This window comes from Gossypium raimondii, chromosome 8 (assembly GCF_025698545.1).
Source record: "Gossypium raimondii isolate GPD5lz chromosome 8, ASM2569854v1, whole genome shotgun sequence".
NCBI classification, from domain to species: Eukaryota; Viridiplantae; Streptophyta; class Magnoliopsida; order Malvales; family Malvaceae; genus Gossypium; species Gossypium raimondii.
The window spans coordinates 55,856,462-55,876,739 of NC_068572.1; the positions used below are offsets into that span (position 1 = coordinate 55,856,462).

Genomic DNA, 20,278 nt, shown 5'->3' on the forward strand with positions numbered 1-20,278 from the left:
TTAGCAGGTCGCGCTGACGTGGACGCGATGTCCTGTCACGTACCCTGACATTGCGCTAACGTGGACGCGATTTCGCGGAAAATGACCCATTCCGGTGAATAATTAAAAAACCGGCCCATTTCGGTAATTTTTTTAAAAAATGATTTTTTTGGTAAATTAGCCACTATTATATTCTGAAAGAGAAACTTGTAAATAGATGTTTTGCCATTGCCAAAACCAAAACGAATGTCCTTCCTTCTGCCGCTCAAAGCGAAGTTTAGGGCATTTAATCTTTAAATTAAAAATTAAAAAACCCCTTCAATACACATTTCATTAAATTCTTGAATTGATTAATAAAAAATTGGTTTTTTTACAGACCCTATCTATTCCCTTCCATACGCTGCATTATTCCTTTTCTTATAATTCCCGGGTAAAGTTCAATCTTTTGGTTTTGTGTTCTTTTGTTTAGTGGAATAATCTTTGGTGGGTATTGGCCAAATTCGCGCTTTTTGACTATGTCTTTGTTCTTTCGGGTATTGTAGGAGCTGCTCGTTGATGGGTTGGAGGTAAATTTCGAGAACTTTTTGTAATTTACTGTAGAAAATGAATAGTCTTGGCAGATTATTTATTTATTTTTGTTATCTTTTATATGGATAAATTTTGGGTTTATTTTAGTTTATATTGAAATATTTGGTTGACTTAAATGGCCAATTTTAGCATGTTATGGAGTAATGTTTTGTTTTTGTGATATTTAGGATGTTATAGAGTTGAGTTTGGGAACTTTTAGATCTTAAAATAATGGACTTGGATTTTGAGAATAGTGAAATTGTGTAATAAAGCACCTGTAAATGTAATATTTATGATTATTTTCTTTAATTCGTGGATTTGTTGGATGCTTATTTAGTGGTAAAGTTGAACTACTAGTAGATATCTGTAAATTTAAAGTTCATGTTTTCTTATATGCATTCCAAATTCATGTTACCACATAGCATATAACTGCTGAAATTTTTATCCCGGTTTAAATTTTTTTCCTATTTGCTTATTCTTATGGTTTTGCAGACAGTTCTTGCTGTCGGTGTTCAAAAATCGGCAATTTAAGTTTCTAGATTCAGAGTGTTGCATCTAGTAACTTGTTACCAGCTGGTTGATCGAGGAAACGGTCGTGCTTCTGTTCCAACCCATGATTTGCAGGTATTTGAACTTAATTAATTAGTGCAAGGATTTAACATCTTGCTTTATTGGTTTTTACTTGTCCCAGTAATTGCTTTATCGGTTTTTCACTGTCCATAATTTTGCTTAATCTGTTTCTTGTCCTATCCTCCATTATGATTGATTGGTTTTCACTTTTGCTTCTATTTCCACCTACTGATGAATGTCAGCATGTGCAAATGTACATCATAAAAAGGGAAATTCTTTGATTTTCTTCTTATTGGCAGAACCTTTTCATAAAACATTTGCGTATTTTGGGAATGGACTGGCTGTTTTTATCTGCCATCAAGATTTATAAATGATGTTCTGGGGGCAAAGGGCTGCAAATGCTCTTGGCATGTTTAGGTTGAGATGGGGTGGTGAATCCTCTTTGACAACAGGCTTACTAGGTGATGTGCCTCCTGAGATTGAGTTGTCTGACTATGGAAGGTTACCAGCTAGTCCTCGTAGCGAATGCCCTTTGGGGCTTCTCAATGGTGAGAGTCTAAATGTGGAACCGATTGCTGACTTGGACTTGTTTTTCGAGCGGCTCTATAGCTACTATTGTGAAAAGGGGCTTTGGTACATAATTATAAAATGGATAGTTGAACTTCTGAGTGTGGGCTTTACCATATGTTTCTCAGGGTTTTTCTTATTGTTTGTTGATTGGAATGGTCTCCGCAATGCAAAATGTGGGATGGATGCGGTTGAGTCTGGAACTAAACCGTGTGATCTTGCTAAGGAAGCACTTCATGAGCACCCATTAACTCCCTTAACACTTTCAAAAGCTATTGTTGTTGGATATTTGGTGCTTTTTTCCGTCTATTGGGTATTCTGTTTTTTGAGGTTTTTTGCACAATTAAAGGATACTCTTGGTATACAACATTTCTTTTATAACAGGTAAGTTACAAGATTTGCATTTTGGTAGAGCATTTACGGCAGTAGTGCCTTATAATTGTTTGATGATTTTATAATTATTTTAATTTTATTTTGCAGTCTCCATATTACCGACAGTGAGATTCAGACCATGCCTTGGGCAACGATACTTGAAAGGGTTGTCCGATTACAAAGTTCTTCACAACTCTGTGTGGTCAAGGATCTTTCTACTCATGATGTGGTTATGCGATTGATGCGGAAGGAGAACTACTTGATTGGAATGCTTAATAAAGGAGTGCTTGCTTTTCCTATTTCACCTTGGGTTCCAGGTGCTGGTCCAACTGTCAAATTTGGCTCTGGTGGAATGCGACATCGTCTGATCCTGACAAAGTCACTTGAATGGACCTTAAATTGGTGTATATTGCAAAGCATGTTTGACCGGTATGTTTAGCTTTACATGAACATTTGGCTCTCTACTTTCTAACTAAAGATAAAATTGCTTATTTCTTCATTTTTCTAATGTATTATACTTTCATTTCAAGATTATTATACAATCCTTATCGTGTGAGGAAGTATAACAAGATACATTTTTGGTGTTGAAATATGAACAAAAGTGATGCCATTGAATTGTTTTTGCTTTTCTCTAGATAAGTTTTGCGGGGCTTTTGTAGACAAGTTATCAAGATATACAGTTTTTTCATATATATGTATGTGCGTGTACGCGTGCGCGTATATATATATATATCAAAATTCTGAAAGGTTTTACTGATCCATTGTCTTTCTATGTTTAGGAAGGAAATATTTTATGAAGTACTGCAAGTTTCAAATGTAACCCTGAAATTAACCTTGACATATTTATGAGGTTTTGCTGATTTTAGTATCTAAAAGCACTCGTGATTGGTTTTTCTTTTCTTTTTTACTTTTAAGAAACAAAATACACCTCAATTCTGGGGTTCATAACCAACTTCCTTTTGGAACGCCTTTTTGTTTTTTTGGCAGAAACTTTTGTGTTAGAAGGGACTTCATTACTAATCCTAGAACATTGAAGAAGAGGCTTATAATTGTTGGGCTTACTATGCTTCTACTCTCTCCATTTCTCGTCATATTCATGCTGGTTTATCTCTTCTTAAGGCATGCTGAGCAATTCTATAATCATCCAAGTACAGCTTCTTCTCGAAGATGGTCTAATTTGTCAAAATGGATGTTTAGGGAATTCAACGAGGTATTATCATCTCCCCTTCCTCTTTGCCTATTTTCACAAGCTTGTGTTATTACTTTTATCCAGTAATCTTGAGTGTTAGTCCATTGTTCAAGTTTATTCATACAGAAGAAAAGTTGTTTAGAATCTACCGTGAGAATAAGATGATAACAATTTGTTTCTTGCAATGCATATTTTACACTTATAGGTTCTCTTGTTTCACATGCTGTCATGCTGTGTTTTTATATATACTGTTTATCTTTTTTTTTACAGGTTGAACATTTATTTAGGCATCGGATTAATAGCAGTGTAATGCATGCTTCCGAGTACCTAAAGCAATTTCCCTCACCAGTTATTTCCATTATCGCAAAATTTATCTCATTTGTATCTGGCGGCTTTGCTGCTGTCTTGATCATCATTGCCTTTGTGGAAGAATCTTTGCTAGAGGGCCATGTAATATTCTAAAGCTTTCACCCTTTCAAATTCTTTTATTTTCTTTTCCGTTCAACTGTTCTATATTTTTACTTTTTAGTTATTTACATGTTTATTTGAAATTTGTAGATATTTGGTCGGAACTTGTTTTGGTATGCAGCTATTTTTGGAACCATAACAGCAATTAGCCGGGCTGCTGTTGCAGATGAACTTCTGGTCCTTGATCCAGGAGGAGCAATGTCTATGGTGGTACAGCATACACATTATATGCCGAAGAGATGGCGTGGTAAAGAAAACATCGAAACAGTCCGGATAGAGTTTGAAACTCTATATCAGGTAAACCCCACTTAATCCCTATTTTTGTTATACTCGTAATCTTGGAGTTGCATGCTTGTTTGATTATAAAAGTCCGGGAAATATTGTTTCATTCGAGTATTTTGCTATATCAAGTGCTTGTTTGAATCAATGTTGTGTCGTTGTGATGCAGTACACTGGAATGATATTGCTAGAGGAGATGGCCTCGATTTTCCTCCCTCCATTGTTGCTTCTATTTGTTGTCCCAAAGGTTTTATTTCTGTCTCTTTTCTTCTATTGTTGATTCCCACACCCTACATCTTGCTTTTCAAGTTAAAATGTTGACTGTTAGAATGTTTATTTTGCAGCAGGTGGATGACATTTTACAGTTCATCGCCGATTTTACCATAGATGTTGAAGGTGTCGGTCACGTTTGCAGGTAGACTGCTCTTTTTCTAACTTCTTTTGGACCTTATTACTAGTTATATCACGTGCCTATTAAATGATATGACGTGCACGATTGTTCCCTTTGTTTTGCAGTTTTAGTGCCTTTGATTTCCAAAACCACGGCAATAGCAAATATGGGTCTCCACACAATGTGCCTCGTGCACAAAGGAGTTCCCAAGGGAAAATGGAGAAGTCATTCTTGAGGTATGATTTTGCTCTGTCCTACGGCTGCACTTAGAGCTATTTATGAGGTGAATGTAAATCGGAAAACCCAAAATCAGCCCAAAATGTTATACTACTTATTACATTTGCCATGATAGAAGTTGACAGTTAGTCTCGGCTTTAACCTTAAACTGCTATCTGATGGGACATTATATGCTATTGCTTTGTACGAAATACTGTTTTTCTGCTACTTGCGATTTATTTATTGGTTTAGTGCTTCGAATGCATTCCTCTCCTTCTAGAGCCATGATTTCCCTTTTTCATGGTATTCTTTAATTATGGTGTTTTCCCTCTCTTTTCTTCTTTTTCCTCGTGTATAATTTCTCTGTTTTTGCGTGTGCAGTTTCCAGAGTAGCTATCCTTTGTGGGAACCGGATGCTCAGGGTAAGCAGTTCCTGTCAAATATTAGAATTTTCAGGGAGCAAAAGTTGCAAGGGCAAGGAACTGGACACACATATTCTCTGGATAGATTGTGGCGTGGTAGCCCACCAAGAGCTTACAGAGATAGAAACGGCCTTTCATCAAGAGAAATGCAACACAATATTCCGGGCTCCGGCAATGATTCGAGGTCTTCATGGATAATTGACGCTGTTCAAAAGAATCACCCATATCTTCTCGATTGGTATTATACCTCTCGACCTCACCGTGTGAGAAGTCATAGGAGAGACACCACAACAAGGCAATTTGAACCGGCCGAGCAACAGCACGTGGATTATTGGGGGCCAACTAGCCTAGGACATAATGAAGGAATAGATGAAGATCGCTGGCTACACCACTATGACAATCGGTCGCAGTCGCAACTTGAAGCTTCGACATCAGCTCCTTTCTTCCATGACAGTGCACTTCAGCATCATGATGCAAATGACTTGGCACACCATACATGGAGCCATTGGTGGGACCGAAGTGGCTTACACGGTTCACAGCCCCAAGCAAGTTTTCTTGAGCCTCCTGATTTCAACCACTATCCTGCAGACTGTCGGTATGATACTTATCCGAGAGAAGCATACAAGGGCAAGATCAATACCTTGATTGGCAGGATTCTCGGAGGTTATCCCATATGTCTTACATGGATGATCTTGAAGCTGGAGGGGACATAAATCTTCATTTTGACGGTATCTATACCACATCTCCCGAATCTCCCACCGTAAATTTAAGACCCCCGGGCTTCCATTAATCAAATAAGCTCTTAGTTTCTGGATTGGTACTTACCTTCAGATGAATGGAATGCAAATCAAATTCCAACTTTCCATATTCATTGTTGTATATATATGTTCATTATGAGGTTCATTTCTTTAAGGCCTAAACTCCATTTTAGAGAAAATATATTGCACTCCAATTCAGTGTTAGCCTTTTGATATGTATAAACGAACAATTGTAAGGCATTGATCGTTTCAAATGATTCATTCAAATCCATGTGTTTTTTTGTATAGTTTTTTTGTTTATGTATACGTATTTGCCATGATTAAGCTTTTTTTTTTCTGGGGCTAATTTCACTAAACATGCTCAAATTATTTCAAAATGATCAAATTGAATCATCAATATATTAGTATAGTATTAATTAGGAACAAGTACGTATTGATAATTTGATTCATGTGTACTAAATATGTTGCCTGTTATGTTTGAAGGACTGTTTAACGCCCAAACTAATTGTTAGGGTGAAAAAGAGGTCTTAATTGATATAATAATGATACTTTTAAGACTCAATTAAAATATTTTGAAATTTAAAGATCAATAAAAATCTGATTATAGTTTAAGGACGCATAGCATAATTAACCCTTTTCTTTGTTTTTCTTTTTGGTACTAAAGCATTGGGACAAAGACAATTCTAATTAACAAAGGTAGGACTAGAAACGAAACGACAACGTTTCAGTGCTGTTTCCCTTACTAAACCTTGAGATAAAAACAAGGGATTTTACAAGGGTTTTACAAAAAAAAACCCTTGCTCCAAAGCTTGTGAAAATCCCCAGAGAATTTCTCAATTTCAGGATGAAGAAGGCTTCAAATTTACTGTTATCAAAATTCAATCGTCAAAGATCCATAAAGGCCGCTCCTTTACTCTCGAGAGCTTACATTTCTGAGAATTCTCCATCATCATCATCTTCTTCACAGTTTCACTCAACCGGCCGTCACCTTCAATGCTGTGCAAAAACCCGAGGTTTAATTTTCAAGCTACACCAATTCCAAACAAATCCATCTCGTAATCTCAACACACTTGTGGAAAAACCAACCCAATTGCCTTCTAGCTAGAGAAAACTCAGAGAAAAATCCGATCTTGAGGAAGCTTTTGAGTCTGGTAAAACCTCTGGGGAAATGTTCAGAGTGTTTAAAGATATGGAAGCTTGTTTTGACGAGAGAGAGCTGGGAATAGCTTCATTAAAAATTGGACTCAAACTTGACCGATAAGGTGAAGACCCTGAAAAGGCTCTATCTTTTGCTGACAGAGCATTGAAAGTATTGGATCAAGATGGTAAACCTTCTTTACTAGTTGCTGTGGCTTTACAATTGATGGGTTCTGTTAGTTATGGTTTAAAAAGGTTTAATGATAGTTTAGGGTATCTTAATAAGGCTAATAGGTTGCTTGGTAGGTTAGAGGAAGAGGGTATTGCCAATGTTGAGAATATAAGGCCAGTGCTACATGCGGTGCAGCTTGAATTGGGGAATGTGAAGACAGCTATGGGGAGGAGAGAGGAGGCTCTTTTAAATTTTAAGAAGGCTTTGGAAATTAAGGAAATGACTCTTGGGAAGGATAGTAAGGAATTAGGGGTGGGATATAGGGATTTGGCTGAAGCTTATGTTTCGGTTCTAAATTTTAAGGAGGCCTTACCTTTCGGTTTGAAGGCATTGGAGATTCATAGGAAGGGGCTAGGGCATAATTCAGTGGAGGTTGCACATGATAGGAGGATTCTTGGGGTTATTTTTACACGTATGGAGGAGCATGAGAAGGCATTGGAACAGAATCAGTTGTCACAGAGGGTTTTGAAGAATTGGGGTCTTAGTTCTGAGTTGCTTCGTGCGGAAATTGATGCTGCTAATATGCAGATTGCGTTGGGAAAGTATGATGAGGCTATTAATACTTTGAAAAGTATAGTTCAGCAGACAGAGAAAGACAGTGAGAATTGAGCTCTGGTGTTTATTTCAATGGGGAAAGCTCTTTGTCATTGGGAAAAATTTGCAGACTCGAAGAGGTGTTTGGAGATTGCTTGTGGAAATCTTGACAAGAAAGAGACTGTTTCTCCGATTGAAGTTGCTGAGGCATACTGTGAGATATCAATGCTATATGAGAATATGAATGAGTTCGAGACTGCAATTTCATTGTTGAAGAGAACATTGGCTATACTTGAGAAACGACCTCAAGAACAGCAATCTGAGGGAGGTGTTTCTGCTAGAACAGGGTGGTTACTCTTGTTAAAAGGTGAGGTGCCACAGGCAATTCCTTACTTGGAGAATGCAGTAGAGAAATTGAAAGACAGCTTTGGCTCCAGGCATTTTGGGGTCGGGTATATTTACAACAATTTAGGGGCAGCATATTTGGAATTAGATAGGCCTCAGTCAGCGACACAAATCTTTGCAGTTGCAAAGGACATCTTGGATGTCTCTCTTGGTCCTCATCATGCAGATTCAATTGAAACTTGCCAGAATCTTTCTAAAGCATATAGTGCAATGGGAAGGTAAAATGTTCTTTAGTCTCTATGCATCTTGCCTTTACTAGTTCAATATCTTGCTTTTAATGGTGCCCGGTCATGAGAGATAGCCTGGTGCCATGCTGAAGTGAAACCTGTTCATGGCTGAAAGAAAATTGCATTTCAAAGGGTCAATAATGGAAGTACCACTTTGAAGAATCTAAAATTTGATGTTTCTATAGAAAACTTTCATGCATGTTACACTGATACATCTAGATGGACAAACATATGCGTTGCCTGCAACTATACATTCTCATGGTAACATCAACTGAAATGAAAATCAGTTAGTAAATGTGTATTAAGCCTTTAGGGTTAAATTCAGATTGGAAGAATTCATTTTCTTCGATGTCTCAGTTATACCCTTGCAATTGAATTCCAGCAGCGAGTAATTGATGCCTGGGAAGGCCATTGACCAAGTACAGAAGAACTCCGAGAAGCTCGGCATGCTCTCGAAGAGTTAAAGACAAAAGCCCGTGGTACATCCACTAACCGAGTTCCTACACAGGCCTTGCCTTTGCCACAATATAGTATTGCTTCAAGAAATTCGCAACCCAGTATTCCTCTTACCCAGAATTCAGCCAGCTCTATACTGTAGGCTTGGAGAATTGATAGCTTTTGCTCTGCTATCACATTTCACAATCTGAGACATTTGTTTTTATCTTTAATTCTTGTAAATTTCGATATTATTTTGATATGTCATTTATATATGTGCTATTTGCCTCAAGTATATACTTGCTTATACCAGTTCTTTTCCTTTTTGTCTTGCCATAAAGTTAAAGTGTCAGTCATTATCAATGATTCAATTAATGACTATATTATGATTATTTTCGAATAATTGCGGAGGCAGGCACCCATCTGTTTGGGATAATCTATATGAATATGCAATGATTTGAAAATAATTAATTGGTTTCTGAAAAGGACTATGCAACTTGTTTTTGTCCCTGATATGCATATATTGGATTTTTTCAATCGGCTGAGCATCCTATACGAACCCTTTATATTGTTACAAATTTTTGCATCATAATTATCAAAAACAGATCAAAGGTCTCAAGAACTTGAACATTCAAGAGATGGAGAAGCTTGTTTCAAGCTGGTTCAGTAATAAAACCTTGCCCCAGTCTTACATATTTCCCCCTGAAGCAAGGCCTGGGAACCATGTCATTCCTAGATGCAATACCATTCCGGTAGTTGACCTCAGCAAGGCGTTGGCTCATGACCGAATTGTCATAGTTCAACAGATTCTGAAAGCTAGCCAAGAGTTCGGATTTTTCCAGGTCAGTGCCTTTTTGCTTTACAAAATTACAATTTATTGCAGAAAATTTTTTGTCAATGATAAAAAGATGTTCAATCAGTCATCATATTGTTCTTCTTAAAACAGGTTGTTAACCATGGAGTTCCAGAAAACCTGGTTACTGACACCATGAATGTCTTCAAGGAGTTCTTCGAGTTGCCTGCTGAGGACAAGGCCGGAATCTACTCTGAGGATCTGAAAAGGCCTTGCAGGCTTTACACAAGCAGTTCAAACTATGATCACGAAAATGTTCACCTTTGGCGTGACAATCTGAGACACCCTTGTCATCCTTTAGAAGATTGTATCAAAATTTGGCCTCTAAAGCCTACTAGATATAGGTACTAAAACCCTGCACATACGTGCATGATTTTTATTCCCCATTTCTCTTACCTTCATTCCATTTCTTATAACCTTTGCAGGGAAATTGTGGCTACATACTCGATTGAGGCAAAGAAACTAGGTCTAAGGATCCTGGAGTTGCTTTCTGAAGGCTTGGGGCTTGGTTCAGGGTTCTTTGGGGATAAACTAAGTGAATCGTTGTTACTATCAGTGAACCATTACCCGCCATGCCCGGATCCAAGCTTGACCCTTGGAGTATCTAGACATTGTGACCCTAACCTTTTAACTATTCTACATCAGGGAGATGTATATGGACTTCAAGTCTTCAAGGATGGGGAATGGATTGGTGTGGAGCCTTTGCATAATGCATTTGTGGTTAACATAGGTCATCAGTTGCAGGTATATCTTAATTAAGTCTAAATAGACCTCTTTCCGCTCGGCCTATGGACATTTTCATGTTGGAGGCTGTTAATTTGGTGCCCCATAGCTTGACCTGATTTGAACTAATTATATGTTGGGTTTGTTTGCACTTTGAATAGATTATCAGTAACAACAAGCTGAAGAGTGCTGAGCATCGGGCAGTGACGAACTCGAGAGTTGCTCGAACGACAGTGGCCTTTTTTATTAACCCATCTGATGATTGCGTTATAGAGCCTGATAAATCTCTTATTGACACCGATGAGTCTCCGGCTTACAAGCCTTTCCAGTTCAAAGAGTTTCTGCTTAACTACTCATCCTTGATGGGGAACCCTGAAAAATGCCTGGAACCCTTTGAACTACATGCTTGATTAATGGCTCTGGACCACCTCCACAGCTTCCATAGCTTACCTCCTCTAAACGCAAAACTGTTATTAAATGATTATGGCAAAGACACTTTGTGTAACATCCCCGAAAGTTGTTACAATGAGATATTGTTCTTGATATAGTAAAATAAAGAAATAAAGTCAAAAAAAGGGAAATTTTGAGTTATATCAACAAAATCTATTTAGGAAGTATATCTTGATATATTAATTCAAGAAAGGATTAAATTGCAAAAGTGAGAAAACTTTTGTGGCCCAAGAGTAAATACTTAAAATTTAAGGGGTTGAAGTGTAAATATAGAAAAGTTAAAGATTAATAGTGCAAATATTTTAAGGGTGGAAGGATTTAGAAACTAAGGATGAATTAGGACCAAATTGAATAAGTGGAAAAAGTATGAGGGTTAAATTATAATTTTACTAAAATGAGTGATGATTCAATGGAGGAATTTTGAAAAATCATGGGAGGCAAAATGATCATTTAGCAAGGAAGATAATTTTGAAGAGTAATGATGATACTAGTGATATTTTAGATTAAATAAATAAATATTAATTTATTAATATTTTGATTTGACATTTAATTATATTTAATTATTATTTTATTTAGTATATAAGGAAAGAAAGATGAAGAATGTGAGAAGAAGAAGAAAGAAAGAAAATTTTACAGTTTGATCCTTTCGCAAAAAATATATTATTTTCACTTAGAAATCAAAAGAACTTTTATAGCCACCAAGAGAGAAAGATAATAAGGAGACTATGGGAGCTAGCATATCAAGTTAGATTCAAGAAAATAGAAGTTGGAGGAGAGAAAAGTCAAGTTAAAGTATGGTTTCAAGAGAATAAGATATGTATGTTAATGTTTTATGTTATTTTTAAGTTTATTAGCTATAGAAAAGCATAAAATGATGTTAAAGTAAAGATTTCTCATGAGGTAATATTGTGTTTTTGACATGATGAAGAGAGAAGTTTAGTAAGTGAATCAAGTGGTAGGAGAAGAGAAAACAAGAGATTTTGATAGAAAAGAGGTAAGTACCTATTAACTTCCTTATTATTTAAGGATTAAAATGTGATCTTTGTAAAGTAAGTGGTAATTAAGTAAAAAATAAAAAGTGTGAAATAATTTATTATGTGAAGTAGGAATTTATAATAAAAGTATAATAGTTGGGTTATGTGTTAGCGAAAAATATACAAAGAATTAGATAAGTGGAATTATGGGAAAATGTGAAATTTTATGGAAATAAGGACTAAATTGAAAGACTTGAGAAATACATGTGGTGGAAATAATACAAGTAAAATACATAGAAATTTGATGTGGAAAATGAGATAGTGAAATTAATTATGTGAATTAAGTGATATGTCAAAGATAAATTGTGTAATAATGAATAGAGAACTTTTATGAAAAAGGTGATTAAATTGGAAAGTTATAAAAGTTTACAAGGAAATATTGATAATAAAGCACATAGTGAAAAATAAAAGAATATATGAATTTTGTAATCCAAACTACAATTATTTCCTAAGTTGTGGAAATTAAGGGTTAAATGAGAAAAATTGGTGTAGTGAATTTTAGAATATTAATAAGTATTGAATTATGTTATATGTGTTATTAAAAGTAAAATATATTGCTACACGAAATATTGTACTAATGACTAAATTACAAAATATATAAAAGTGATATGTGAAATACATGATAAGGATTATTAGTGAATTATGGATGAATAATGAATTTAGAAAGGTAACACCCCTTACCCGAGACCATCACCGAAATCGAGTACGAGATGTCATCCAACTTAACTTACCAATTCGGAGCATAAAAATTTGCTTTTAAAATTAAATTCACTGTTCACAACAAAACTGTCCACATGCGCGACTGTCACTAATTTAATTATATCTCGAGTTACGAAACTCAAAATTTAAATCCATAAATTTTTCCTGAAACTAGACTCTTATACCTTCTTACCATAAAATTTTTAGAATTTTTGGTTTAGCCAATTAGTACAGTTTATTCATTAAAATCTCTCATATTCACTACTCGACAGTTCTGACCTCTTGATACTAAAAATCAATTATCTCATTGTACAGAATTCATATAATATTATTGTTTGTTTCTTTTGAAAATAGACTCACTAAGGAATCTAGAAATATAAATTATAACCCATAATTATTTCTATACAATTTATAAGGATTTTCTAAATTCAGAACAGGGGACTTCAAAACTATTCTGACCCTATCTCACTAAAATTCAAATATCTCAAAATATAAAATTCCTTTGCCTACACCGTTTCTTTCATGTAAAAATAGAATTGACAAGCTTTAATCCTATATATCATTCACTCTCTAATTCAATTTCTACTATTTATGGTGATTTTCACATTCACATCACTGCTGCTGTCAAAGAAACTGTTTCTTTGTATTAGCTACCATTTAAACATACATAACACCAAAACATAATCTTTACTAACCATTTCAATAGCTAATCTTAGTCATATCATATGAACATACTCAAAATGATTAAGACTCTATACATGCCATAGTTTTAAACATTTTGAAAACACATAATACCGAGATGGTTATGATAGTGTGATACGAGCTCTGACGATCCCTAATTCGAACAAGCTCAAATCACTATAAAACAAAGGAAAGGAGAAAATGTGTAAGCTACAAATAGCTTAGTAAGTTATATGTAAACAATAAGTACTCATTTAATAATTGACATTTCTCTCATATAACTAATCAAACATTTCTTAGCAATTTCAATCACTTACACATGCATAATCTTACCCATTTCACTTGCACATGCACTTGTACACTTAACTAGGGGTGAGCATTCGATCGAATCGAATCGAAAATTTTCGAGTTAATCGAGTTTTCGAATCTCATTTTATCATCCTAACTTTATTTGAAGTTTTCTCGAATCGAGTTGAGTGAGATAGAATTCGAATCGAATCGAATCGAATATATTTGTTCGAGTTAAATTCTAAAAAATAATTTTGGGTCCTTGTAACCATTGTCACCCATCGTAATAAAATTTGTCCACCTTAATCAAAATTTTTATTAACTTTCATCACCTCATAATTTATTTATTAATTTTTTATATACTGGTTAGCTTGTTTGCTTGCTTAGTTGTTTCAATTATCTTCAAATTCTTGTCACTATGTATTTTGGAATTAAAAATGTATTAAATGTAAAAATATGATTTTTAATAAAAGTTATTTTAAAAATAAAATGTGAAATTGATACCAATATAAAATTTTAATACTGAATATTTTATGGCATAATTAATAATTCAATTTTAATATAAATATTCAATATGACTAAACAATTCAATAATATAAATAATATAAAATGTGAAATTTAATTTAATTTAATAATATAAATAGTAGATATAAATAAAATTAATACTATTTATGTTTAGTGATTTTTTTGGATAATTTTTATTTTTTATTTGAGAGTAAAGGGTGAGAAGTAAAAGTTTAGGGGGGAAAATAAAAAGTTCTGGGGAATAAAAGTTTGAGGGAATGTAAATAGGGAGAGTAAAAAAAAAATTGGAAGGGGGAGGGTTTGGGGTAGATGGGAGGTGGGATGGGAAGGGAATAAAATTTTTAGGGGAAAAGTGGGAGGGAGTAAAAATTTTGGGGGAAAATAAAAGGTTTTAAGGGTTTTTGGGAGTAAAATTTTGAGAAAAAGTAAATGGGAGAGTAAAATTTTGATAGGAAATGGCTTTTGGGTAGAGTGGGGGGTTGGGAGGAAAGAGGAGTAAAAGTTTTGTGGGGAAGTGGAAAGGAGTAAAAGTTTTGAGGGAAAAGTAAAAAGGTTTAGGAGTTTGGGGTAAAAATGTAAAATATTATAGTTTGATATTCGAATTATTCGAATCCGAAAACTCAACTCGATTCGAACTCGAAATTCGAAAAAAAAATTTGAGTTGATTCGAATAACTCGATTAACTCGAATAACTCGATTCGTTTAACTCGAAATTCGAATTTTTTTCGATTTTTTTGAGTCGAATCGAGTTTTGCTCACCCCTACACTTAACATTTATCACATATGCTCATTCTTTTAAACGTACCTACATACACACTTCATTTCATATTCACTTTAACTCATTATTAATCCCGTTGAACACTCGGAATATACACAGATACGTAGAGATTTAGCACATAAGTGCCACACTGATATGTAGCCGAAGCTACCACTGATATGTAACCGAAGCTACCACTGATCAATAACACTAGAAATGTCCACGGGCCTGCTCACACAAGCTGTCAGGTTTGCAACACATGCTAGATCACCCAGGACTCGGGACTCACTGTAACACTGTAACACTGATCTCTAGTAACATGTCACTTGTATCCACTTCTATTCCTAAGTTCAACCGGGAATTTACACTTAACACTTTATTTTCAACACTTTATCACTTGAATAATTCATGAACAGTTTTCCTTCCACATTCAATATTGATTCACATATCAAATAAAATTCACAATTTATAAAAATATACTACTATTATTTACACATAACTTACCTCGGATGCAAAATGACTATTTTGTAATTTAGTCGATAACCTTCTCTTTCTTCGATCACTTCCACTATTTCTTCTTTCTTGATCTATATTAACACAATTTAATGCATTTTATCAATATTTCATTCAAATACAATTCATACACAATATTTTGGCAAACTTACATTTTTCCCATAACTTTTCAAAATTCCACTTTTATCCCAAAGCTCGTAAAAATAAAATTCACTAAATTCTTAAATTTCAAACTTCACTAAATCATATTTCATACTCATAACAACCCTAAATTTCAAAAATCACAACTTTATGCACACTTTACTATCTTTCACAATTTAGTCCTTTTCAACATTTTCATCTAAATTCATCTAGTAAAACTTGTAATTAACACTTCAAACATTCATTATCTAACATCACTAATCAATTTACAATTATATCATGAATGAGTCAATTTTTAAACTTTAATTTCATTTAAATTAAAAGGTAGAAACATGAAATTCAAGCTTCAATAAGCATAAAAATACGAAAATAATTAAAAACGGGGCAAGAAATCACTTACAATTGAGCTTAGAAAAATCAAGAACCCTAGTCTATAGAACATGAAAGTTTCGACAGCAACTCTTCAATTTTTGAAGAAGATGGACACTTATTTTCTCTTTATTTTGTCTTTTATTCAATTTGGACAAAAATGCCCTTGACCCATTACTTAGATATTTTTCTAGAATTACCCTTTTGTGTCCATAACACTAATTTATGGTCTAATTGCCACATAAACACTTCCAATTTCATGCAATAATTCAATTAAGTCATTTAATCACTAATTGGACACACTTTGCATTTTTCTCAATTTAGTCCTAAAAATTCAATTAGGCACTAAATCATTAAAATTTCCTATCCATATTTTCACACAATATTTCATTCAATCAGTAATTAATAAAAATTTATAAAATTAAACTATTTCACTTCGGATTTGTGGTTACGAAACCACTATTTCGATTAGGCCCTATTTCAGGCTATCACAAGAAATATATTACATGTATTAAAGATAGTGAAGATATAAGTATACGGATTATTGGTACAATGATTAAATTGTAAAGTATGTAAAAGCATTATGCGAAAAGTGTAAAAGTGATGTGTGTATATTATGACTTGCCCAAGTAGACGAAATAAGTACTATTGGGATATTAGTGGCATGCCATTAAGGAACCTTAGCGCTATCTGATTATTAGCAAGTTAGTGCTCTCCGATTATTAGCACGTTAGTGCTCTCCGATTATTAGCATATTAGTGCTCTCCGTTTAGCACATTTGTGCTCTCTGTATGACACTTTAGTGCTCTCTGTTTAATAATGCATAATAATGCACCTCTGTATCAGTTTCGTATATCCTAAGTGTTCTGTTTAGTCTACTGAGCCTCTGCTAAAAAGGTAAACAATTTTCGTTATAAGGTAAAGGTTCATCTCCGATTCATGTTTGAAATGTTGAATTAGTAAAGTGAAGACGTAAGTTTGAATGTATTTGAGGAAGTATAAGAAAGACAATGAATAGTAGGTTAAATATGTAAAAATAAATTGTGAAAGAAATAGTGAGGAAATCATGAAAATTTACACTAAATGGTGAAATATGATACATGTATAAAAAGAGTAGTAATTTTTATAAGTTGATCTGAGGACTTAAGGACTAAATTGTGAAATAAGTAAAAAGTTACAAATGAATATGATAAATAAACAAAGAAACGAGATATTGGGAATTAAGAAATTTAATAGAATTTGAAAATCATGGGTACTTACTAAGGGTTAGTTTGGCAATGCTTTTGAAAAGTGCTTTTGAGAAGTGCTTTTGAAAATTTTAGTTTGAAATTTGAGTGTTTAGCATTGCTGTCAAAAAGTACTTTTGAGAAATAAAATATCAATTTTAGACATGTTATTATCAAGTAACAAATATGCATTTAAATAATATTTAAATTAGTTAATATTATTATATTTTAGTAAGAATATAAAAAATTATTATAACTTGTTGTTAATATTTTAATATATGAAATATAAATTTTAAATAATTTTAAGCAATACATATTAATTATTTATAAAATTTAATTAGAATATATAAGCTATATTTTAAATATTTAAATATAAACATTAAATATTTATAATTAATATTTTAAAAAATATTTTTTATTTTTAATCAATGATTTTAACACATTTGTAATTAAGCACCAAGAAAAAAAAAGGAAAGTACTATATTATTGGAGGGGTGAAAAAGTAATTAAGCACCAAAAGTGCTTTTGGGAGAAGAAAAGCTAAAATTTTTAGCTTCTCCTTTTCAAAAAAGCATTTCTGAAAAGCTAAAAATTTCAGCCAAAAGCAGCTTGTTTAGCACAACTTTTATTCCAAAAGTGCTTTTGGTTTTGGAGTCAGAAGTACTTTTTTTAAGCAATAAAGAACAGACCTAAGTCTTCACCGACTTAATGCGTTTATTTTCAATGTATAGGTAAAGTGATTTTGAAGAGTCATAGTTGAGGTTGTGGACATCCATCTCAACATATCTCCAAGTGTTAAGAGGGTATGTTTTAAAATTTTGAATAGAATGATATATATTTAGAAAGGTCAAGTGTATTCCAAATAGTAGGGACTAAAATATAAGTTAATTTAGTGAAATTTTTTTTAATGTTCAAATATATTAATGATTAGTCAAAATTACTTTGATACCAAATTTAATATTCCTATATCATGTTCTTTAAGTCGAACTGGGTATAAGGTGTTAGGGTTTAGGGTTATCTTGCCATGTACTTTGATTGTTTTGGGGAATGTATTGGGTGAAAACCCCCCAAATATTTTAGGATCAAACATAAATCCCACTGGTTAAGCTGTACAATCACAGTACAAGTATATATACGCACATGTATGTATATATTTCTGGGTTATTTGCAGTGCCATGAATGACTCATTTTCCTTCAGAGATTCACATATTTGTAAATCAGTAACACCGTGTTGAAGGGTGCAGAACATTGGGCCGTGGTGAACTCAATGCTCAGATATCGGTCCCCTTCCGGTGACAGCATTATAGATCCTGCAAAATCTCTAGTTTTTGTGTTTCATCACAACTTCTTATTATACCTTACTTATGTGACAATAATTAATTGATCTAATTCTAACATTTTAGGATCAATTTGTCAATACCTAAGATATTCCTTTTCCTTTCAGTTTTGTCTTATTAATTTGTCTTACCATCAAGGTCAAGTGCCAGTCATGATCAATGATTTAATTAATAAAACATTGACTATATTATGATTACTTCGTAAAAAAAAAAGGACATTATTATAATACTATGCAACTTGTTTTTTTCCCTGATATGCATATATTGGATTTTTTCAATTGGCTGAGCATCGTCGATGAACCCTTTATATTGTTACGAAAGTTTGCATCATAATTATCAAAAACAGATCAAAGATCTCAAGAACTTGAACATTCAAGAGATGGAGAAGCTTGTTTCAAGCTGGTTCAATAATAAAACCTTGCCCCAGTCTTACATATTTCCCCCTGAAACAAGGCCTGGGAACCACGTCATTCCTAGATGCAATACCATTCCGGTAGTTGACCTCAGCAAGGCGTTGGCTCATGAACGAACTGCTGTAGTTCAACAGATTTTGGAAGCTAGCCAAGAGTTCGGATTTTTCCAGGTCAATGGCCTTTTTTGCTTTAGAAAAGTACAATTTTTTTGCAGTCAAATCATCATATTGTTCTTCTTGAAACAGGTAATTAACCATGGAGTTTCAGAAAACCTGGTTAATGACACCATGAATGTCTTCAAGGAGTTCTTCGAGTTGCCTTCTGAGGACAAGGCCGGAATCTACTCTGAGGATCTGAAAAGGCCTTGCAGGCTTTACACAAGCAGTCCAAACTATAATCGCGAAAAGGTTCACCTATGGCGTGACAGTTTGAGACTCCCTTGTCATCCTTTAAAAGAATGCATCAAAATTTGGCCTCAAAAGCCAACTAGATATAAGTACTAAGAACCCTGCACTTACATACATGATTGTCATTTCCTCATTTCTCTTGACCTTCATTCCATTGCTAATAACCTTTGCAGGGAAATTGTGGCTGCATATTCAATTGAGGCAAAGAAACTGGGTTTAAGGATCCTGGAGTTGCTTTCTGAAGGCTTTGGGCTTGGTTCAGGGTTCTTTGGGGATAAACTAAGTGAATCAGCTGTACTATTATTGAACCATTACCCGCCATGCCCGGATCCAAGCTTGACCCTTGGAGTATCTAAACATTGCGACCCTAACCTGTTAACTATTTTACTTCAGGGAGATGTGTATGGGCTCCAAGTCCTCAAAGATGGGGAATGGATTGGTGTTGAGCCTTTGCATAATGCATTTGTGGTTAACATAGGCCATCAGTTGGAGGTACATGTCTTTCCTTCCTTAAATATATCAAACTAGACTTGTCTCGGCTCGACTTATGTTCATGTTGAAGCCTGAACTTGATCCGAATTAACAATATGTTGGATTGGTTTGCACTATTGCATAGATTATCAGTAACAACAAGCTGAAGAGTGCTGAACATCGTGCCGTGACAAACTTGAAAGTTGCCCGAACGACAGCCGCCTTCTTTATCAACCCATCTGATGATTGCATTATAGAGCCTGCTAAATCTCTTATCGGCACCGATGAGTCTCCGGTTTACAGGGCTTTCGAGTTCAAAGAGTTTTTGCTTAACTACATAAACATGGAGGGGAACTTTGAAAAAAGTGTGGAGCCTTTTAAATTACATGGTTGATCATTAATTTCCATAACTTTACCTCTTGTTATTGAATCAAACTGTACTTTATAATGATTATGGCAAAATCACTTTACTTTGAATTTGTTAGGGAATGTATTGGGTAACAAAATCCCAAAATAGTTACTATTTAGGATCAAAACATAAACCCCCCACTGTTTAAGTGGTCAATTGATTATGGTGTACAAGAATATAACATTTCCACTTTTTTCTTTAATATCCCAATGTCACCTTTAACGATATATATAA

General features: G+C 34.1%; 2 protein-coding genes and 2 pseudogenes across 2 annotated transcripts; all 4 read left to right on the forward strand.

Moving 5' to 3' along the window:
- Positions 1-203: 203 nt before the first annotated feature.
- LOC105792301 (autophagy-related protein 9-like) lies at positions 204-6,065 on the forward strand (annotated as a pseudogene).
- A 502-nt stretch (positions 6,066-6,567) lies between these two features.
- On the forward strand, positions 6,568-9,087 carry LOC105792302 (protein KINESIN LIGHT CHAIN-RELATED 2-like; annotated as a pseudogene).
- Positions 9,088-9,386: 299 nt separating this feature from the next.
- On the forward strand, positions 9,387-10,734 carry LOC128043073 (hyoscyamine 6-dioxygenase-like). Its single transcript, XM_052634888.1, has 4 exons — positions 9,387-9,590; positions 9,695-9,945; positions 10,027-10,345; positions 10,486-10,734. Exons 1-4 carry the CDS (start codon positions 9,387-9,389, stop codon positions 10,732-10,734), a joined length of 1,023 nt encoding a protein of 340 aa, XP_052490848.1.
- Positions 10,735-18,618: 7,884 nt separating this feature from the next.
- On the forward strand, positions 18,619-20,246 carry LOC105792303 (hyoscyamine 6-dioxygenase). The gene is made up of 4 exons (XM_012620812.2): positions 18,619-18,927; positions 19,003-19,253; positions 19,338-19,656; positions 19,781-20,246. Exons 1-4 carry the CDS (start codon positions 18,640-18,642, stop codon positions 20,027-20,029), a joined length of 1,107 nt encoding a protein of 368 aa, XP_012476266.1. The 5' UTR covers positions 18,619-18,639; the 3' UTR covers positions 20,030-20,246.
- The last annotated feature ends 32 nt before the right edge of the window (positions 20,247-20,278 follow it).